At 37.3% G+C, this 23,936-nt stretch overlaps 1 protein-coding gene across 1 annotated transcript; it reads left to right on the top strand.

Moving 5' to 3' along the window:
* The first annotated feature begins 3,145 nt into the window (after positions 1 to 3,145).
* On the top strand, positions 3,146 to 20,219 carry LOC136989824 (histamine H2 receptor-like). Its single transcript, XM_067288110.1, has 4 exons — positions 3,146 to 4,066; positions 6,244 to 6,361; positions 19,486 to 19,563; positions 19,636 to 20,219. Exons 1-4 carry the CDS (start codon positions 3,185 to 3,187, stop codon positions 20,193 to 20,195), a joined length of 1,638 nt encoding a protein of 545 aa, XP_067144211.1. The 5' UTR covers positions 3,146 to 3,184; the 3' UTR covers positions 20,196 to 20,219.
* Positions 20,220 to 23,936: the final 3,717 nt, after the last annotated feature.

Genomic DNA, 23,936 nt, shown 5'->3' with positions numbered 1-23,936 from the left:
AACTTTCTACTTTTAGAAAGTAACAAAAATAATTATTTGTAAAATTAAGGAAAAGACAAGCAAATAGAAAATTATTGGGAATTAAACTCAATGAAATGGCAGCTAAAATGAAAAAAATCATTCTAGTATTACGTCATTAGTTTATGGGAAGGGGAGATTGATTTTTTTAGCTGACGATGAGAGGAGGGCGGGTCTTTGATGATGTAAAATTGCTCTCGCCGTCTAATTTTCTCCCTGTCGTCACAGAATTGTCCGACAAAAATCCGTGTGTATTTGCGAATTCTGGCCTGATGACACGATTAGACGGAGGGTGATCCAAAAGGGCAATTTTTGTTGATATAATACTTGAACGGCCCCACGAAAGGAATTTAAAAGATGAATCAGTGTATTAGTCTGTTTATTTCTCAGCAGAAACTATCACGGATTGAACTTACCAAGTAAAAAAACATTACACAATTTAAGAGAGAAACAATATACAGTACTTCCAAACTGTCTCTCATTGTAAAATGTACCGGTAGTGGATGTATTATATAAAAATTATGGTGTTAATAAAATCAAGACCACTCGATAGTGCTGATGTAATAAGTAATAAGCGAGGTTAGAATAACATTAACATATCTGTCGTGCCCGAAATAATTTCATCGAAAAATATAAATGTTTAATGCATTAATTTCGGGATATATTGAATTAGGGAAGAATTTTCTAACTGGTATAATGTTTCGGATTCGTATCGAAATTTTACCGTTTCTGGCTTAAATATCATTAATTATTATTATTAGATAACAAAATTATAATAATAATGCTCACATTTTCTCCATCCTAAACCTTCCACTACGAATTTAAACACTGGCGTAGCTTCTTCAATTTCCAGGAGTTTCATTTAAAGAGTTTAAACGGCGAGTATTAACACAGTTTCCGTTTTTGAGTTAATGTTCTTAACATATTTTTAAACCCTCGATGAGCACTTTAACACGATGCCACTTAATTAATGCGCTATCGATCTATACATAGCGACAGCGTACTGTTAAATAAATAATTTCGATTAATAATATTAACAGAAATTAATAATTAATATTACAACCGAAACAACGAGCTTAAAGTCAGCGAAATTTGACGGAAAAATTATACGGAGTTCAACAACTAATTTCAAAATTGGTCATTTCTAAATCATTTGGGTTTAATTAAAAGTGTAAAACAGCCCAACGAAATTAGGTATGAAACGGTTTTACTTTCGGACGTTATTTTTTTTTAGTCGGTACAAACACCTGCAGGTCGATTTCAATGGCGTCACCCAAGGCTCCAGAATTCTCTGTTAATTCGACTATTCCCGAGGATCCTTCGGTGGATTTTTAACGGCGATGGGCAGAAAACATTCCGCTCTACTTTTGAAAATATTTTAAAAAACGGGAAAAAGAAGCGTCTAAAAATAGAGCGAGGAATTTAAGAAAGGGCGTCACTCGTCTCCCTTGAATTTTCGCCTGAATTCTTAAGAGAGAATTGGATGAAGATCGTATTTGTTTGAAAATTTTACCACCACGATGACGAAGACACCATTTTACAGCCGAATTAGCAACACGCTCTTAAATTAATAAAAGTAGAAACTTGCAATTTGGCTTTAAAAAGTGATAAATTTAGGAAGATTTGCGTTCCCCGAACCATCTGTTGAAATAAGCGAGAAACAACCTTCGACGAAACTCTATGGTTCTGAAAGTTAGGCTTTCGATCCGCGGATCATTTATGCCCTCGTCCACTTCTCATTCTGTAAATGATTATATGCAAAATCTCTGGCATTGGATTAACTGATGGACAAAATATATATGCAAAAATATTTTGTCTATCCGTTAATCCAATGCTAGAGATGGGGTGCATGAAAGTTTTCTTTTCTAGACTACGTTCTATAGAATTGCATTTTGGAAAAATAACTACGAGTAGATCAGCTGCGGACACCAGTAGTCCACGACCACACTTTGGGAACCACTGTGTTAGAGATGTGTTAGCCCTACTCGAAACCCAAACTTTAATGGCGGGCGGAGTTTTATTCCACGAGAATTCTTTACAAAGGAAGGAAGTTCTACATCTCGATTTTCGTCGATCAAGAAGCGGTTGCCACCGACGTGAACAAAACGATTTGGTCCAGGAAATTCAAACTGAGGATCTTCCTGGTTCGAAGGAAGAAAGGAACGATTTAAAATTACTTGAATCGAGTCGGAAATCTTTAAAGTCCTCTCGTCCTGTCTCGACTTTATCGTTTCTTCCAATCCTGTTTAGAAAATGAGTCTTCTCCTCCTCCTACGCTTCGAACACGTTCCTCGTTTGTTCTCACCTCATAAAATTATGATATTTTCCCCTTCGAAATTTTCCATCGTCTCAGAGAAAATTATTCGAGTGACACGAAAGGTTGAAATCGTCGCGTGACGCACGACCAAATCGAAGCTCGTTCGTTCGCGGTCCTCTCGATAAAAATGATTGGAAAGAAAATAAATAAATACGGGAGGCGAACGAATATTTTTCTTTCGTCGAACGAACTAAAAATAAACTCCGAAAACAAATTTCGGTCGTTTCTTCGGAAACGGATCCACCCGTCGACGGCGGAAGCGTTCCCATCTCGCGGACGCGCCTGCGCGACGAAAGCCGCGCTGGCGGTGGCCGCGAGAAAGAGAAAGGATTCGGAAGGGGTGAGTACTTTTGCTCTGTCTTCCCAACGAACTTATCTTCGGCCGATCTTCGACGATGTGTAAAAAGGAGGAGATTCGTTTCGATCGGGAAACGGTCCTCTCCCGTTCTATAAATAAATCGGGGCTCGCGCGATTCTCTTCCGGCGACAAATCGCTCCCGCCTTTGTTCGCGCCGCGTGGCGTCTGGCTGGGAAATAATTAGAATCGGAAGAAAATTTATGGCAGAGAGAATTGGACGAGATTACTTTGGCTAATTGCCTCGGCCAATAGAATGAAGTCCGTGCTGACGACACTCGCTTTACTCTCCTCTATCACCTAATCGAACGTTTTCGGTCGGACGACTCGGACCCTTGTGTTCCGTCGATATACGCTTCCCGTCTCTTTTGTGTCGAAACAATTAACTTTTAATTCCTCCGGTTACAATTTACAGTTAAATATTTCAATTTTCTTTCAGTGGCGCAGGTGAAAACTTCTTGGTCGACGGGAGATCTCAACTGAGTCTGATTGGAATGCAATTAGAAGACAGAGGAAAAACCTGGTTTAACCGAACTCCGGACGAATTCAACGCTTCATACACGGAATGGAACAACGGTTCCACCTATCACAACTACGGAGCACCGGTGGTGGGCGTTATGGTCGGAGTAATTTTGGTCGTCATGGTTCTAACCGTGGCGGGCAACGTCATGGTGATCCTGACCGTAGTCAGGCACAAAGGCATGAGAACCAGAACCAACATGTTTCTGGTCAACCTGGCAGTGGCCGACATCCTGGTGGCAGTCTTTAACATGCCCGTCTCCCTAATAACCCTGATCAGGGGAGACTGGATTTTCGGCCGAGTATTTTGCCAGATCAGCGGCTTTTCCATGGCCGTCTTCTTGATATGTTCCATTCAGACGTTGATGTGCATAAGCGTACACAAGTACGTGTCCATAACGCGTCCGTTCAGTCGCACCATGACTCCCGAAAAGATCCTGACCATGATAGCCACCATTTGGATTTGGTCCGTTCTGTGCGGAATGTCGCCGTTGCTCGGATGGAACACCATTGTTTACAAGAAGGGTTCCTCCCAGTGTGGACCCAGTTTGCCTAACAGCTGGTTGCAGTATTCGCATTCTATTTTCATAAACACCACCAATTATATTGTTCCTCTGTGCGTCATGTCCTTCTGTTACTTCCATATATTCCGAGAAATTAATCGGCATCTACAGAGAATTCGAAAAACGTCCAACGTGGACTTGGACGAATCCGTTTCTCAGCAGAAGAAAATAACCGTGACCTTGGTATTAGTTCTGGCTTGCTTCTTGTTGTGTTGGACTCCTTTCATCGTATATTCCAGCGCCGTTTCTATCTTGAAAGACAAATCGGAGATGCCCAGCATCATTAACCCAGTGGTGAGTATATTCCGCCATATATAAAGGGTTATGCCATATATCTTGTATGCAAACGCTTCCAGATCGGTTGCAAATAGTCTAACGCAGACGTGTATTATTTACTTTAAAGTTGTTTAGGCTATATTCTTTTGAGTAACAACTTTACTTTAAATTTACTTTATTTAACTTTAAAGTAAATTTACGGGCTTTACTGTATTTGGCCTATCATTTTTAGTCTTTTTCCGTTCTTTTGAATATTTCTGACTGCTTTTCACTTCATCAATCCAGCCGGCCATTGATAAGTACAGTACTGTACAGTACATAGAGCAGACGAAATAACGGAGCGCTCTTATCAGAGAAGGTCGAATTAAACCGAGGAACTTATGAAATAATTCACAATTATAAAAGAAGAAATCACGGAAAATTATTATATTTCGTACGCTGTAAAAGTATTCTTTTACTTAAAGATCTGGTTTTCTAGTTTTATAAAATTTTCTCCGTTGTTTTCCATTTCTGACTATTTCCGAAGAGGATCTTTTTTCATATCCGTTATGGGTTCAGCCAGGACTACAATGAGGGCGAGCTGGTAGTGAATGATGGGGCATAACATATCTGGGACAGATCGCCCTCAAAAAATTTCTAGTTGGTTGTCTGGATTCGATTCCGGGTCCCCAGAACACCTCGGCCATCCTGTCGTTCGAATTTCTCTAGTAGGAGCGTTCTTTTAACAGAAGGACGTTCGACCCGCGACTTTTGTCCAAGTCGGTGAGAAAAATTTGGTTTTCGTACAATGCCATTTAGTGGGGCGCGTTAAACCAGTGTTTTTCGTCCGTTTTTTAATAGTGACAACCCAACTGATAACTTTTTTGTGACACCCCTACTTCTTATATCAATGTACAGTTATTGCGCTTTTAGTACTTTAGTAAGCCACTTCAGGAGTGTGTGTGGCACTACTCAACGGTATATTTCGCGGCACCAAAGCCCGCTAGTGGTCAAGTGTATAAAACCACTTCACACTGGTAGTCGGTCGCAATTTTGCTCCTCACGAACAGGCTGGCCATGTGAAATTTTTTGAGATTTCTTCACTCGTCTAACACCTAAATAGCAATTAATTTCCGGAAGTTTTCCGAGAGGCACTTCTCGGTTGATCATCCAAGTGTTGCGTTGCCTTCTTCCATCAATCCATTTCGCGGCACCCCTGAAGTGTCGTTGTAACACCCTGGTTGAAAGCCACTGCGTAAACCGATTAAACACAGACAGAATGTAACGGGTGGAGCGAAACGCTTTCTCAGCACTCAAGAGTTAATCGCTTAACCGCGTGGTTGGTCTCTTTTGATAAAAACACAGTTTATATTACGTCAAAACACAATTTGAGTGATTAATTCGAACTAATTTGGCACTTAGTTCAGATTTTCTACGTTGCAATTTCCACGAACTTCTCCGTCGATGGCCAAGTATTCCACAGTGTCCAAAAATATACCCGGCTTCCACCTAAGATACTTTAAAATTCTCTTTCTGTTATAATTAGCGAGTTCTAAGATATGGCCTACTTAATTAAAGGATTTACTCTTTCTCGCCCAGGAAAAAAAAAATGTAGTCCGACGGACGAACATCTTAACTTATAGCCACCTATTCAATTAGTATGCTTTTAATACGAGACCTCTGATCCAGTCTCTCTGATCCTGAAGGGAACCTTCAGAATTAGAGAGACTGGTAACGTGTCAGGCGCGCCTAATTAACCTATACATCGACTTCCGGTAAAAACGTCAGGGTGGGAAAACGATAGACGCACGCGCGTTTTCGGACCGATGCTACCGAGTGTCCGGGTTCCAGTTTAACACTAATGGAATTTCAGTCGAGCTTTTCTATAACGTGTTAAAAAAACAATTTAAACGAGAAAAATTGCTGGCGTTACGCGTAAAACTAAGGGGAAAATTTCATCAGGAGAACCTATTTGATTTATTAGAGGCGTAACTAAATATGGAGGCGGAAAACGGATGACGCTCCCCCTCTCGAGAGAGTAAGCTCTCGTTGGAAGCTGGTAGAGAAAGGTAACCGCCTCTAACGGCATCCCGCGGGAAATTTCTCCGTTATTTCCCTAATTATTTTGCCAAACGGACTTCGGAGACTTTTATTCCTAAGCTTAATCCGGGAAATGTAATTAAATATAAATTACTAAATAGTATTTTTCTCCATAGGCTTATTGGTGTGGTTACTTGAATTCCGCCTGCAACCCTGTCATCTATGCCCTCCGCAGTCCCTCTTTTAGACAGGGATACCGCGAAATTATGTGCGAGTACGTCCCAGTGGATAACGGTAAGTGGTTCTTTTTCCTTTTGCGTCACCAGAATGACCCGCCGTATCCGGTTTGGGGGGAGCGATCGGACTACTCTTCTTTAAAAGTAACTTAATTAAGTGATACCGGTGTCTTTTCCGACCGAACTGCTTTTTCTATCGCAATTATTTGGTTCAAGTTCTGTTTCGACCCGGATAAGAGTTCGTGTTACGGTCTAGTAACTTTCTTTTGGTACTTTGAACGACGCCCGAACTTAATTTGAATAATATTTCCTTATCGACTTCCGGTTAGGAAACTAAGGACAACCGAGGGTCAGGGACGTCGAAAAAGAGGAGAGAACTAGGAATTTTTTCTTGTGCACGGAAGAAACTGAAGGGCCCATAGTGACTCCTATACCTATAAATTGATGTTAATTTTACTAACAAAAAATAAAATTTTTAGGATTGCGTTTTATTAATAAAGAAGCATTCTACGCATTTCATTTGTTGGAAAAGTGACAAAAATGGGCCGACTCAACTACCATTTTTCTGTACAAACTCTCGAAGGCCCTGCCGAGGGTAAAAGGCCGAAAGAGTTGGAAGAGGTAGAAATAGACCGAAGAGTCGAAACCAAATTAAGGACTCCCACAACCAGGAGCCAGGACAGGTTTTTTTTTCCTTTGTATTTTCGAATAACAATTATTCTTATATAAAACAATTGTATTTCTGTAAGAATATATTTGTTTAAGCAGTCTTTATATTGAAGTAACTACATCCGTGCGAGACGAGACGGCAGTTCCTTAAGCTGTATGTAGTATTTGGAAGCCATAACGTTTTATAATGTAGTTGGAGTTACACTTGTTTATTATTTACTTTCATGATGATAAAGGAAGCTAGTATAAGTAGAAAGTAATCTGTTTAAAGTCTATGAATGTAGTGAATTAAGAAATTAGTTAGTTAGTTGATATAAATCGAATGTTTTGACCTTCTTGAGAGAAAATCACGCTCTTGTGACAAACGAGGTGTTTATCACTTTTCAAAGAATTTGAGAATTACATTGCATTCATTTTGGGAATTTTCCATTCATTTTTTCATATATAAAACAGATGCAAAGCGTTCGAACCTCGCTATTGGGCAAATAGAACCGTTTTCAGGAAGACACAGTCGTTATTTAAATTCGTTTTACTAGTGTCTTTCGAATTTTTCATCGTTCTTTCTGACTAATTGCCTTTTTCTCCTGATTTCAATAATCAATAACTAATTTACAAGTGAGTTTAAGGGAAAAAATTCAAACTTAAAGCAATAAATGCGAAATATTGCGTACGCATGGATGACAATTAAAAATCGCTTGGTTCCCTACAATAAAATGTGTCAATCGGCATTTCATTGTATGAGTCCCTGCTGTTATATATATAATAGATGGAAAGTGTGACAATCGGTCAAAAAATCACCCTCTCCAAGGTTTTTACACTTTTGGACATAATGGACCTTGAAAAGTCGAGAAATGCAAAAAAAATTCGGGGTTGTTTTTCCTGTATGTGGGGGGCCACGACTTTGTTTATCCACTTTGGAGCTTGATAACTGCTGTGTCTTTTGTTGAAAATTTCTGAAATTTTGCAGGGAGGTTTGTATATTAGGGAGATTGATGCTAGTAAATTTTGATGGTTAAAGGTCGAGGAAGTGGGGAGATATAGGGGTGGCTAGATAGTTTTTCCTTTGGAACGAAGGTAGAAAGTTTTAAACGTAAGTTACTTGCTAAAGTTCGTGACTGTTGAAAATTGAAGCGAGAGAATTAAAGTACCGAAAAATGTTGTCATTTGTCATTAGCAGTATTTATTCACGATGATAGACATACTGGACCGTATTGTAAGACGGGCTTTATTATAGCGAGGTAGTGTACTATAACAAATAAAAAATACTTTTTTTCGTTTCTCTGATGCGTAACGACTAAATTGTTTAATTTCTAGTGTTCATCTTGTGTTTTACTGTGTAAATTTGTAAAGTTATTTTCAATGTAACCTGTATGTTTTAATTTTTCTTAGATACGATTATACGAAGACAAATAAAATCTTCCTGTTAGTGTTAATGACATAATGATGGGACAGTTTGGATTCGGCTTCTTTCGATTGGAAATCATCAAGTATCTTTAAAAAATGCTTCAACTACAATTAGCCATTTCGAAAAAAACGATAAATGTTTAAACAAACGATTTGGAATGATTTAAACTTGACCTTGCCAACATTGAATTAATCGTTAGAGTTTAATCCCGCAACAAAAGCGCATTTTTGTTAAAAGCCCAGATTTTCCAGAAATATCCTTATTCTCGATGTCACGGAACAAACCACGAGTCAAGCAAGCTGCGCTAAGACACAACCAATAGATCTTACTCGTTAAACCTTTTTATTTTCTTCTTACTTTTAATAAGCCATCTTTAATCTAGAACACCTAGGAGATGTTAGAAATTCCCTACAGCAGTCCAAGCAAGCACACATAAAATCTATACTCATTAAATTAAATGAACTTATGCTTCACATATACAGTAGAAGGTCCTGGTAAGTTGAGTGATGCTGAGGTTTCAGAAATTGTGTACTGTACAATATAGTGCATACGTATGATACAACATGTCAATACAAATATAACCCAGTGCCAGTATCTAGCTTTGGTGTATATTTGTTTATTTTTATATGTTTTTTTATTTGTCTTTAGCAAACAAATGCTACAGTTTCTTTCCTCGCTGTGTACTATACAGTACATCAAAACTGACAAATATCATATACGGTTCTAAATTAAAGTATAGATTTAATGAAATCGTTTAAAAACTTAATAAACTCATTTATGTAGCTTTTATATAGAACCTACATTGGTTTCTCGATCCTTTAGAGAGCCAATGTTAAAACAATTAAAGATTTTTCCTTACATCTCTGCCTTCTACACCGTTCGCCTTCTAAAGCTAATCTCCTCCGAGCTTGGAGTCTAGATAAAACGAATATATTTACTGTTTAATAATAAATTTACTGTTAAAACTCCAAAATACTTAAAGCGCTTCTTTTACCGTTTTCATTTATAACCAACGAAAATGATTTTATTTTCCACATCGGATTTCCAATTCTTTGCTATTAAAATTGAACTCGCTATTTGATGACGAAAATATCTAATAAATGACGTTACACTTAATTAAAACGGGAGTCGTCCCGTTCACTTGATCAATTTTCAAATCTACGTCGTTTACAAGTTCATAAACCAAATGAAATGATATTTAGTAGCGTCTACTATCTGTTCACTGAGAAATGGCTGAAGACACGCCCCTGTGGGGGTTGTGTTTACTCTTAAGTGGGTGGGATGGTCGCCTCTCGATTTACTGTTGATCTCCATGTACAGTACAAGCTGCTTTTTGCTGGTGGTTAACAATCCTCAACACCAGATAGTTCGTCTCATTTAACTTCCGGTCCACTCCGATTATGGGTGATTATTCCCACCCGCCTCCAGATGATAAAATGTTATTAATGAAGTGTGAAAGACGTTGATTTAATAATATTAGAGGCTTTCGAATGATCCTAAAGCCGTGCAAAGAAACCGAGCCGTTACGTTAGGGAAGAATGGCGAAAGTGAAAAGACGAAAACGCTTTCATTTGTCGAAATCTCTCACCTTACAAGACAAATACAAATCTTTATTGACCCGTAACCATATATACGTTACATTGCAGAGTTAAGAAAATAAATTCCGTAATAATTACGAACTGTGTCAATTACAGCAAATTGACACAGTTTATAATTAATTAGGTCTAGTGAATTTTAATTTTAAATAGCGTAATGACTTGTGAGGAATTTTTAATAAGAAATACGCATCCCGTGTCGACCGAGGGAAATTATTTTGAAACGTTGACGTCAATTAAATAACGAATTACATATGCGTATATAGACCCACGTACACAGCCTTTGTGGATGAATTTTCGAATGAACGAGGCTCTCTCCACAGGCCTCAGATGGCTTCGCTAATGGGAAACGCCTTCGTGGAGTTCCACCCTCCGCCTCCCAAATTGAAAAACGTTATTAAATTCCTCCCGTCGTCCCATTGTCCCTGTATATCACACTTTCCTGCTAGCAATAGAGTCGTGCCGCTTATCTATCTAACTCCTTTTGGGGAAAAATATTTGAATTGAAATAACGTGACCCGGTTTGCATCGAAAGTTCTTATATAGTTAATTTAATTGGCGCCTCCTGCACCTAAGATTTTCATATCTGGTCTTGACTTTCATCTATCTAACTCGTTCTCGAGATTAAGGAAGGACTGACAGGCGGACATTTATCTAATTCCGTTTTCTTGAGATTAAGGAAGGACAGACCGGCAGGCAAACGAATGGACGACAATGGGAATTTATAGGTGTACAGTTTTTCCAAATTGCAGCCCAATAACCAACTCCATTTGAGAACTTTAAATTACTAATCATTTAACGAAAAATATTCTGGACGATACATTGAAACTTCGTACGACTTTATGCTGCAATTTGAAAAAAATTGTAGACCTATAAATTCCCACTGTCGTCCATTCGTTTGCCTGCCGGGCTGTCCTTCCTTAATCTCAAGAAAACGGAATTAGATAGATGAGATTCGGGACCAGATATAGAAAGATTAGAGGCAGGAGACCTCGATTAACTATATACGAACTCCCGGAAAAAACCGCAAATTAGGTTATTGCAATTTAAAAATTTTTCTCTGAAAGGAGTTAGATAGATGAACTATGATGCTATGTTACATACAGAAAAAGTATATTGTACAGGGGCAAGACACTACTGATTTGAGGTGGAGAGCATACATTTTAAATTGAATAAAAATATGATTAAAAATTGCAGCCTGGCATTGTGACGATGCCACAATAAATAGTTGCTCGTTTGTTTGTTCGCCATTTTTTTAAATTGATCGAATCAGTAATTCAAAGTACCGTACTGTACAATCAAACAATATAAGACGGAATATAACGAGTTTTTTCTCTAACTGCGTCCAAGATATTATGAAAACAAGGAAACAAGATCAGAAACATGATTACTTAAAGCGAAAAAAAACAGGAGGAGCACCAATTTTTCCTATTAGAAATAGTGGAAAGTGAATTAATCCATTCTCCGATTACGATATCCATTACCATAAACTTAAAACAGAAAATAGGCACAATTAACTGCCCTAAATAATAAATTAAAATTTTTGAGATTATTAAACACAAGATCGTGTTATTAATCAATCACGTGGCTTCTAAGTAAAGATGGAAAAGAAGCCACGTGATTGATTAATAACACGATCTTGTGTTTAATACTCTCAAAAATTTAGTACAACACGGTTTCAAAACAACAAATAAATTAAAACACAAAACAAAAAATAAAATACTTAAATAGTGTATAATGAAATGAAAATTGCATTTACTGGTCACGCACAGTCGAATTCGACATCTTAAACGTGGTCCCAGATCCATTGCATGTGTACTGTACCGCTTTCATTCTTCGCGGTAAGTTCTTTTTTACCTCAATTGTCGATATTACACTTTCCTCTTAAGCTTCCTTGCTTCCACACGCTTCTTGGATGCCATAATTAATAGGCAGGGATTATATACACTATATACTTCCTATAATCAAAAATATCGAAAATAAACCGAAAAAAGCGTAGCGCAATAGATGCTTTCACAGTGAAAAAAGAAAAAAAAACAAAAAAAAAACTCGAGCATAAGGTCGCGTCCACACATTCGCTATTCTCCGAATGCCGAGTATTCACCTTAGGGTATGACTGTGCAGACGCAAATGTAGTAGCGAGCGATATAGTTCTCAAGAAAAATTATGCACGATCGAGAAGCGAGACATCTCGAGAACGAATTTCTTGCTCTCGCAAATATTTGACAGTGTTTGATATTTATCGCGTCTCACCTCTTCTCGCTGAGTACTGCGCCTTGGCACGAGTAGAAGATTTCATCTCACATCTTTCGTCTACTGCTACTGTATATAGGCTATAAAAGTAATTTTTTAAAACTATAGATATTCAGTCATATAAATTCTGTTTTATTAACAAACTATAATAAAGTTCTTTATCCTTTCGCTGTTTCCAGAGGTAATTTTGTTTTCGTTTTATGCGTTCATTAAGAAGTAATCCCAATTAAAAAACTTTTTCTTTGCTAGTAGTAAGTGTCGTAGTCCAACCATTTTGATTTTTACTTATATACAGTGCAATAATTCACGCTACTCCGCAGCGCCGGATTAAGCCTCTAGCGGGCCCTAGACAAAATTTAAATTGGGCCTCCATTTAAATAAGTTGCTTCTAAACAAATCTTATATAATGTGACATTAGAGTAGCTAGCATGGGTGACACCCGGTGCGTATATCGTGGTGTCACCCCAAGTCACACCGTAGTGTCACCCTTTTTAACTCTTTTATAAAACACTATTGAATTGTAATATCTTCGCACTCGAGCAACTTGAACGCTATATCGAATATGCGATGTCGCGACGTATAAGTTTAGATTTAGAAAATAAATCATAACCATACATCAGTACTACTACGAGAAGCGGCCCTAGGAATATTTCTAGATGGTGAGAGAGATCCCGTAGCGTACATTACTTCTGACGCACGGGTGGCTGTTGACCTTTTTTTTTGTTTTTTTTTTTTTAGGTAATGGCTAGTCGAGCGGAGCTTAGTAGGAATTGTCAAATACAGCCTTTTCTGTCCTATCGAATTTCTTGCATAATTTTTAACTCGTTTTGAAACGGAGAAATCTTCTGCACTGAAGCTGGGCCCCTCCGAATTACGAGCCCTAGACATTTGTCTACTTTGCCTATTCGATAATCCGGCCCTGCTACTCCGTGACGAATTCGACATGAACATGTGACTTCATCTCCACGCGATCGCTGGCGTCGGTGTAGTCGTACTGTACTTAACGAGAGCGAGAAACATCATCGACTCTTTTTTCTACCCTCAAAATTAAGCTTTTTGGCATTTTGTAATAATTAAAAATATTTAAAAAATTTTTAATAAAATATCATAACAGATGGTGCCACACACAGTTTTTTTTATTTATTGTGATTAATAATATAAAAGTAGTTTTTTAAATAGAATCTCAGAACAGCCGGGAAAGATACGCAATTCGTTGCTGGACTTTTTCTATCTACAAATTTCTAAGGGAAATTTTTAATCTCTTGTTTGTTCGATTTAAAACGTTTTTGGAAATTATTTGAAAAAATAAATTTGGAAATAAATCTAAAATAAAATAGCCCATATAATTGCTTAAGACCAATTGTCTTCGTCTTTATTTTATATTAATTTCTTAAATTCTATTTATTTATCGAATATTTTATAATTGGTGCATAATTATAACAATTAATAGACGGACATTTTGCTTTTACATCATTTATTGAAATTAGAGCTAAAAACCAGATTTCTTTCCAGGCATATCATGCAGAGTTAATATATATATACATACAGTAAAACTCTCTCTAAATAAGCGCTTATTTTCGGTCTCAATAAAGGGGTTTTACAATAGCTTGGGTCGATTGGTCCTGGCGAAACTTCCGGAAAAGAAATAAAAGGGATCGCTAGGTCAAAGTTTACAAGGGTTTTACATAGAGCTATTTTATTTTTATTGCTTAATTTTATGCTTGTAAGAATAAAATTGCATTCAAAATGTTATCCAGAATAACAAAAGCTGAAATTTATGCAAATTAAACTTTTATAACGATTTTACTAGTGGCGTATCGAAAGCGTTCGGTCGGAGGCAGTGGTGTCGCCGAGTGCCGACCGAACTGTACAGTACAGTACGTCATCGTCTTGGGTCTTGATCAGAGGCATAGCTACCGTGGAGCAGTTGGAGCAAACTGTTCTAGGGGCGTGAATCGTGAGGGCACTAAGTCAGAAAGGGCGAAATAAAAACTTGAAAAATATTTATAAAAATGTTTGGATTTAATAATTAATCAATTAACTATTAGATTTGAATCCGCTCGACAATTAAGTACACTTTTTAAGTGTTTATCACTTGCATATCTTGTCGCGTCATCTGATAAATATATGATGGAAGGATCAGTATTGTTGCAATCGGCATATTCCTCTGACATTTCGCCTAGTTTTGGACCTCAACTGCTTCGATTTGGAATGTATTTTTATACTCAGGTAAAAGAAATTACTTCTATACGCGAAGTCGCCGAACTACTTTTAATTCACACCGCAGCCTCAAGTAGTCTCTCCGACATTATTGCAGCATGCCTCCTTTTTTTTTAACCTTACCGGCGACGACCGACAGCAGAACGAAGCTTTTCAAAACTAAAATTAATCAAAACTTAAGAAGCAGCATGTCACAACACCGTCTTAGCTCTGGCTACTGTATCAATTGAGAAAACAATAACTTGTCAACTTGTTCTGGAGAAAGTGATTGACCGATTTGCAAATGAAAAAGCGGAAAAACAACAATTTTAAAGTTTTTTTTTTATGTATTATTATATATTTGTTATGAAATTAAACTTGCATACATGTTGTCAATACAGTTTATATAGACCTAATATGTAGTAAATATTATTAGGTACTCCGTATTTAAAGAATTATATTTTGTTTTATTATTATATTTGTATTTATTAAATTGAATGTCCTGCTGTTGAAATGCTCTCAAATAAACTGTTATTAAGTAAGGTTTTAAATCGAAATAATTAGATATATGTTTTTAAATTAAATGTTCAAAATAAATTTTGCCAGACCTCTTCCGAGGATCAAGGGGGTGCACCGAATCTACTTGCTCCAGGGAGCTAACGAATAAAATAACACTTTCTGTTTTGTTGACGTAAGATAACAATTGCTTTATTTGCTGCAGAATTTTGTACAAAGACGAATTAAATCACAAAATTTTAAATATTAAGATCCGACCAATATTGAACATTTAATATTGACTATTTTTACTGATGTCTTGGCCATTTCGAAAGTTTGTGAATTGTTGATTAAACAATAAATAGTCGTAAGATATTATACATAGAAATGATACTCTGTATAAATAAAAACATGAAAATGTTCGCTTCTAATAATAAATAGTAATCATTTATATATAATAATATGAAGATGTTGATAAAAGAGTCGTAGGGAAAAACTTCTCGATGCCAATAACTCTTAGCTTTCAGGAATAGTTCTCGAAACAAAGATTTCATCTCTGAAAACTTCATCATCATCCACTCAAAAGCCGTGGCCTTATTCAGTGATTTCATCGTTTCTTCCAGAAGATCGCATTTACCGAATTGATACCATTTTTCACATTTGTATTGGCCATTTGTTACCTTCAAGCAAGATTTGTAAACAGAAGAAGATAATTTATGCTTGAAGCAGGCGCGAAATCCTCGGATTTTCAAATTTTTACGGATCATCCATAAGGTGCTTGCTGTTATAAGGAGTGATAAAATCATAGCTATGAAGATACTCTTGCGATTCATTGTCGTGATTCTTTGGATGCTCACTTTTGCTTCATAATTAAAATCTTTGTTTAGTTTACAATAATAAAGTGTCATTGTTAAAGTCTATTGTAAATATCTTTTAACTAGCAGGTAGGCCCGGCGTTGCTCGGGCAAAAGTAACGGTAGCAAAGATTAAGATTATTACGTTATAGTTAACCTTACCCGTTTTCACAAAATGCAAGAATTGGGTCCCCCTGTTTCTAGACTAATTAGAGAATTTTTAGATGGGTCTAAAAATATATTCGATTTCTTGCAAAAACGAAAAAAACTGCATCTGCGTCTTGCACGTCACTTTCTCTTAACAATTTCATTGTTACGTAACACTTCCATTGTTGACACTTCCATCGTTACTTAACACTTCCATTGTTGATGGAAGTGTTAAGACTTAATCCTGTCCCTCTCCCCCGTGGGGAGGAATTTCGAAAAATTCCTTCTTAGTGTGCGTACTCGTGACGTACCCTAACTGTGTACCAAATTTCAACTTTCAACTCCTTACCCTTTGGGCTCTGCACTGATAATTATTATGTTGGGTTAAGTGAGATATACTCGGTTAACACCGGTGGCTGTGTACCATGCCGGACCAAAGTCAAGGAATAGTAACCAAAACAGAAATTAAAGAAGTGTATCAGTGTGTGTGTCTGTATTCAGGAATTTTCTCACAATATGACATGTATTCAATATAATGGCCTTCTGTAGTGTGATGTATGTGTTTCTATTCAATTGTAATGTGCCCAGGCTTTTGTGTAGTGTGTGTGGTATGACACCTGTAGAGGAGAGAACAACAGGTACAATAAGCACTCTATCCATCCTCCACAGATGCCTTATTTCCTGGGCGAGTTCTGTGTACTTGCTAATTTTTTCAGTGCATGCGTTTTGTATATTGTGAGTGTTTGGAATGGCTATGTCTATAATGTATGTGATTTTATTGTGTTTGTCAATGAGTGTGATGTCTGGTCTGTTGTGGTAAATTGTTTTATCTGTGATTATGGCTCTGTCATAGTACATTTTGTGCGTGTTGTTTTCCAATACTGTCTGTGGAATATACTTGTAGTATGGTTCGTGGATGTCTACTAATTTGTGTTTCTTTGCAAAATGTTGGTTTATTATATTTGCTACTTGATTGTGTCTATGTAAATAATTTGACTGTGTCAAGAGCTCGCAACCGGAAGTGATGTGTTGTATAGTTTCTGGCATGATGAGACATTTTCTGCATGTGTCATTCGTGAGTGTTGAATCTTTGAGTATGTGTTTTCTGTAGTTTTTAGTATTTATGACCTGATCTTGTATGGCAAACATGAATCCTTCCGTCTCCCCAAAGAGGCATCCCTGAGCTAACCAGCTGTTTGACGCAGTTTTGTCAACAAAATCCTGGGCCAGATCGTAAGGATGCCTGCCATGGAGTGCCTTTCGAGCCCACGATTGCTTAATGGTGTCTATGCTTTTTATATGTTGTGTTGTGTCCATATGATGTGAGTGTAAGTTTAATGGTGTGTTATTCGAGTCTGCTAGAGTTACTGCTTTATGTAATTGTGATGTTTCTTGTTTTTTATAGAAAAACTCTCGCAGTGACTGTATTTGTTTGTGGTGAAGGTTAACTATGTCAATCAGGCCACGTCCGCCATTTTTACGTGGAAAAGTTAATCTTTTTGTGGCGGATTTAGGATGATGTTGTTTATGCTTAGTATTATTATTATTATCATTATTATTATTATCAACTCGTCTCGATTATATATATAGATAGACTAAAATATGAATAAAAAAATTATTTAAACACTCCTTAAAACTGAAAATCACAGTTTATGAAGCTTTTAATCATATGAAATTCAAATTATCAATGTAGACAGATGTATAAAGTTGTAGCTCTAATTTTTTAATTATGCCCTGTGGGTACAAAGAGGACTTTTACATCATAAAGTTTGGCGCTTCAAAGCGAAATTAAAACATAAAGGAACATTAATGTAGGTAAAAATCTAGTAGGCACCGCTTCTCAACGCCAAACTTATCTTTACCAAAGAAAAAATTTGATTGTCATCTAAATCGTCATACGTTTTTACTTGATGAAATGTTTACATCTTGAATGTTTTTGTTTGGATATCAATTGATTTTGGTTAATGATTGTGTTATTATTAATACATCAAGATCTACGTACTGTACAGTTCCGTCGGCGATCTGCAACAGCAGCGACCGAACGCTTTCAATACACTATTAGTAAAATCGTTACAAAAAGTTTTCATTTGCATAAATTTCAACTCCTGTTATTCTGGATAACATCTTGAATGCAATTTTATTCTTAAAAGCATAAAACTAAGCAATAAAAGTAAAATATCTTTATGGAAATCCCCGTGAACTTTGTTTGACCTATCGTTCGGAAGTTTTGTCAGCACCTCACTGATAACCAGAAAAACTTAAATTTAATATTTGAGCTTACTGGTACTAGCAGTTTTTTTTCTCTAAGAACGTCTGCAATGCCGGATCAATGAAAGAAAATATAGCTTTTTTTCGGATTTTTTTCACTCTTCAATTGCTTATATCTGGATAACCCCTTCATAGAAAATCGTTAAATTTTGCGTACTACTTAAGAAAACAGTTATCTTTCGAAAGAGATATTCAGAAATACTTCAGGTGTTTGGGGGGCGAAGAAATCGAACCCCGAAAACAGCAACTGTGATTCCTATGTTATATAATCAGTCTGTGACTTTTTTACTTGGCGCGGAGTCACCGCCGTGACTCTCGATTAAGAAAACCAAGAATTTTAGAGAAACGAAAAATTTGTTATACGATTAGCTGAAAGAAATAACAATAAAGTACTTAACAGTTTTAATGAATATATTGAAGAAAAAGAAGACACGGTTTGGACAAAACAAAGAACATTTTTATTAACGCAATATTCTCCCATTTCATTATATACCTACAGTAGAGCATCGATTATCCGACTTAATTGGGGACTGGGGTTGGTCGGATAACTGAAAAGTCGGATAACCGAAAAGTATGAAAAAAGACATTATTAGTATAGTGTATTAGGCCTGGTTTAAATACTGGCCTCCCTCTCATGGTCGAGCCAGTGCTGCCAGCTAAAACATGCAAAAATTTAACAAAAATAATATTAAAGTAGCCAAGACATAACCAAATATTGTAGCGCCACATCACTAGCGGACATTTGAATTTGCCGACTAGAACGCGGTCGGTTAACCGATAAATCGGTTAATCGGGGTCGGATAATCGATGCTCTACTGTATTTTAGAAAGCTATTGCAGGCTTGGAATAAATAACAAATTATCTTACATTTTTAAAAATTCTGAAGGGTTTTCTTTCCAAAATCGTTTCTTTCAATATTAAAATTCTTCGATACTCACATGAAACTATTCATTTTATTGTTGGATTAGTACTTTAGCGGAAAGACATCGAGTGTCTTTCTCAAGAAAGATCGATGCGTTGAAGTTACGGTATCCCTTTCGAAAATGTAGTATGTTGGGTTGCAGCTAAGTAAGCAAGCCAATGGCAGTTCGTTTTATATGAAACGAACAGTGTCATTGGCGATATGAAAACGAGCTCATTAACACTAGACAAACTGTCTCCCGAAGCATTGTAATAGCGATAGATAATTGGCTCTCTAGTTCTTCCGAGAGCGAAAATTTCTCTGATGGATGGATGACGATGACATTACGAAAAGGAAAATTTTTCTAATCTTTTTGTTTTTACTTTGGTTGGACAGGACGAAGGGGTGGTGGCATTTCCGGCAGAGCGGGACGTTCCGGAACAGCTTTTTCTGCCCCGTGTACTCCGGCTACAGGTAAAGTGCTTTCTTCTCTTTTTCCCCCTTTTTTTTAGAGTCGATTTTAAATTTCGACTATAATTTTAACAGGAAGAACAAGAGTGGCTGTTCCCACTGCCAAGAAAACGCTTCTGTCCGACACCGCCTGGGCAAGTCTGCCTCTTCTATCAGTCACGCCCTGTCGTCCGGATTCTTCAGGAGGTATGTCTCGTCCTCCTTCTTCGTTCGAGACTAAGGCCGTCGTCCCAGTCGGGATTTCCGGAAATCCGACGAGCGGTCGTGTAGAAGAACTTCGAAGCGGCGAAGAGCGGAGTTCCAGCGAGAGGTCTTCGGCCGCCGCAACACCTTCCGGATCCCCCGGGTGTTTCCGACGGACTCAGTTTCGCTCCCGCTACCGTGCACACCGAGCTTCTCCGACGGCGACCCGAAAGTTCGCATCGGTGGACCGATTGGACGTTTTATTTCCCGAGAAGGCCGGAATCTGGACGTCGAAAATTAGTCTTCGCCGAAAGAAGAGGAGATGGACCGCCTATCCCATTCCGAAGAAAGAGAACGTCCTACAACAGGCTCTTTCTCGTAACTTTGACGAAGGAATTTCCGCGGAAAATTCCGACAATTCGGATGGAAAAAATAACCGGATCAAAGAATAATAAAAGTGTCTTTTATCCATAGTATACTCGAAATCTCTTCTTTTGTGAAATGGGGTTTTTATAGACAGATTTCTTTCACTCACTCGCGTCGGGATATTCCCTTTATCGGATTAGACCGTTAAGACTTCCGCTTCACGTGTGCACGTAAAGTTAGTGCTTTTCCATAGTATTGTCTAATAAACAGTGGCAGAAGAACATTAGTGGTGAGAGAAAAACATTAATATTAAAAGTAGGCGTCAAGCCGAGTGGGGAAAGGATGGAAAGTTAAAAGAGCGCTGAAAGTTAGGCGCGATTCCGGGTTAGGGGCCTTTAAATGAAAAAAAGTGGCAAGATCATTTCCGTTTTTCAGATCGACCTTTCGAAGTCTTCTTCGTTTCGGCGCTGAATTTTTTTTTGCTAGATGACGCAAAAGTTTTCCATCCTCTCCAGAAAGCTTCAAGCTAATTGATGGCATGTTGCTGTAAAGGCTTTCCGCCAGAACGCCTCCCATCTAGTAAAAAATCGTAGGCGAAGAGACCGACGGTGGAATAAAATCTAGACGATCGTTTCCGCCTAGCCACGCTTCTATCCGCCAACCAACACGGGAGTCTCGCGGTTGAAATATCCTCATTTCTTTGTCATCGTCGTTTTCCCACGAAACCCTTTCCGTGTTCTGAAAATTGTCGTTGCATCTAATATTAAAAAGCTTCGGTCGGAATCTCTTCCTTCCACTCTCCTTTCTCACCTCACTTAGTATCCGATGAGCCGGCCGAAGCTTACTGCTTGGTCATACGCATTGAGCAGAAAATAATGTCTTCCGGGAGTCTTTTAAGGGTAACTGGCCCCTATTCAGGCGTACAGGCTATTCAGGCGTTGGAAAAAACCCGAAAAACTCCACGTGGCGAGGCGTAAACTCCAACCGAATTCCCAGTGTTCTGGAAACGGAACAGCTTGGCCACTGGTGGACCTTCCCTCTATTCGCCGTCTTTTTTGTTTTATAAGTAGCGACGACGAACTCTCCTGTGGTATCTCGTGGCATCTTCTTACCTTTCTCAATTGGTGACAGAAGTGGAAATATTTATACTCCGTTGCAGTATTTTACGTTAAGGTCCAACAAAAGAACTATATTTGCAAACTATAGAATTTGTAATAATTATAAATAATTGCTTACTTGTTAGAAAAATCGTTACTTTAATTTTGCGTTTATGCTAAGCATGGGTATACTGCAGATAGCCAACATAAAAGTTTTTGTAATATAATGATCTTTAAATTATGTTCGTAAAAAGATGAGATGTAAAAAACTCTCTATCTCACATGGGAAATAAAAAAATTTCAAAGGACATACAGCAATGGCAGTAAAATATTTCTGCGAAAGTTGCACATCTGAGAAGCGAAGTCGTAGAGAGAGAGCGAGATTTTTAACTGGAATGACGCGGCCATTAGAGTACGAATGACACTTCAGGAGTGCAAGATTCCGCGAAATATGGTGATGAGCAAGCTGACCAGAAAGCTGTACATGTCTTTTTAAAAGTTATTTTATATTGATACGTAAATAAAACTCTAAATTATTTAATATCTTTGTAGGCTATACAATTTAAACTTATTATTTATAAAATGTATTAAAGTAAATAAAGAAGTATGAATGCCATACAAAAAAAGTACGAAGTTAGGGTGCTGTTATTAGGAAAAGGTTGAAAAACTGCTATGAGTGAAACGATTTCATAATAAAATCACAATTAAACAATATCACTGGATAAATCTCAATATATAACCGGTTCAAACGCCGTTATTTCTAGGAATTATCACATCTACAGACTCCAAAAATACTAGCCAATCAACAATATCACCGGATTTCTGATTGAATTATAATATGGCTAATTAATGATAAACATATAACGTTATTTGGACTAAAGGTAGGCGGTTAAATTGCCATCTTTTATTAAATTTAATAATTAAAAATAAATAAATTAATTTAGAATGTTCTGGAAGAAAAAGTCAATCCGAAGCGGTATTCGAACCTTCAACTCTACTTATCGTGAAAATACGGGTAGATTTATTCTTCTAGAATATTCTAAATTAGTTTATTTGTTTTTAATTACTGTATTAAATTTAGTACAATATAGCAACGTAAAAGTTAAAATAAGTTTTCACAAATACGAGATATTATGCGAGATAGAAAAGATAAGATTGCCTAAATTAATATAAACATTTCAATAAATAGGACAAATATTGTTACGCTTTCGTTAAGAGAGTTTAACCCATGTTCATTAATCATTTCTAATATGTGTATGTAAAAATTGTGAGAATGTAAAAACCATATTTCTAAGTTTCTGGCTAATTATAATGATAAATTCCATAATTCGGAACAAACCGTGATCATAAATTGCGATCGAGAATAACGACGCCGATGTTTCATGAAAATAGGTGTATCCGTTCTGTGTGTAGAAACAGTCAGGTTCAAAGTGCCGAAGATAAAGAACACTACTATTATTGTTTGATTTCCATTTGTCACGGCGTATCGCTCTGTCAACTACCGAACGAAGTAGTGCTTCTAGGAAACACTGTCGACAAACTATCCGTCGTGTGATCATTTTACGTACAAAAAAGGATTCCATATCATCGGTCGGCGATCAAAATCTCGTAACTCAAACATTTGCTCATATTTGAATTACAGAATTAGTGGATAACGAAACACGTTTCCCATTAACTATAAAACTCTCGTAAGTCCCGAGTCAAACTTATTTAAATACATAAATAAAAATAATAATCAACATAGGGTAATAAAGAACTTCTGAAGGAAGTTTAATGTTTCTCCAAAAAAATTTCTTCAAGAGTTACACGAGATTTTGATCGCCAACTGACGATATAGTAGCCTATCAGAGCAACTCGGCATTAAGGTGAAACGTGATACCGGTTCCCTTTTTATATCTTGCCGTACAATTAACTGAACGGAAACTCGGTGGCACTCTTATGGCAATTTCCGCATCGTCGAAACTAAATAAATAGCAAATACGCCAGAAATAGTTACCATAAGTCATAACAACAATCTTTCCACGGTATGTGCGCTTTTTGGACCGCCATGACAGTTTAAGGCAGAGTGTAATTTCTTTGGTTTCAGACGGCAGCGCTACTTTCTACATTAACTTTTATCCGATTCGGGGTCTAGTAGTTATAAGTCGTTGATGCAATTTTTTCATTTTATTGCAGTCGTTCGATCGTTTCTACGATTTCACTTCTTATTCGTGCAATTTCTGAAGTAATTTTGGCAACGTTTACTGTGAGTTTTGAAATTAATTCGCGATTAATTGCAAAATTCCTCTAAAAAACGAAACTCGTGTTTTTATTTGCGGAATCTTAACGCTGAATTCTGCAACAGAATTTAAAATCATCTCAATTCTGCCGTTTCTTGATGAAAAGAAACTTTTTATTGAATTCCTTCGTTCTACGACGGTAGACACGTCAACAAAACATGACGATTTTGGCGCCACTCGACGTCGAAACTGGAAAACTCTATTTTAAAAATCGGGACCAAAAGAGAAAAGTTCCGATTCGATTAAAATTAACGGTATAATGAGAGGAAGTCGGATTCCACCTACGAAGCTCATTTACGAGGGAAGAATCGAATATGGAAAGGCAAATGCTTGGGAAACGTCAGAAAAACCGTAAAGAACGGAGATGCCTCCGCGCATTCGAGCGCCGATCGACGGCGCTCCGCCATCAAATCCCATTCGCCAATTAAAAGTTTACCCGGTCGACGCGTGA

Source organism: Centruroides vittatus, unplaced genomic scaffold (genome assembly GCF_030686945.1).
Source record: "Centruroides vittatus isolate TY-2023 unplaced genomic scaffold, ASM3068694v2 contig_13, whole genome shotgun sequence".
Taxonomy (NCBI): domain Eukaryota; kingdom Metazoa; phylum Arthropoda; class Arachnida; order Scorpiones; family Buthidae; genus Centruroides; species Centruroides vittatus.
This window is presented reverse-complemented; position numbering and strand designations above follow the sequence as displayed.

Bases quoted from the DNA above. Each gene is read 5' to 3' on its own strand.
- LOC136989824 (XM_067288110.1), top strand. From the start codon at position 3,185: ATGCAATTAGAAGACAGAGGAAAAACCTGGTTTAACCGAACTCCGGAC. The intron at 4,067-6,243 runs GTGAGTATATTC...TTTTCTCCATAG, and splicing joins CCAGCATCATTAACCCAGTG to GCTTATTGGTGTGGTTACTT. The intron at 19,564-19,635 runs GTAAAGTGCTTT...TAATTTTAACAG, and splicing joins CCCGTGTACTCCGGCTACAG to GAAGAACAAGAGTGGCTGTT.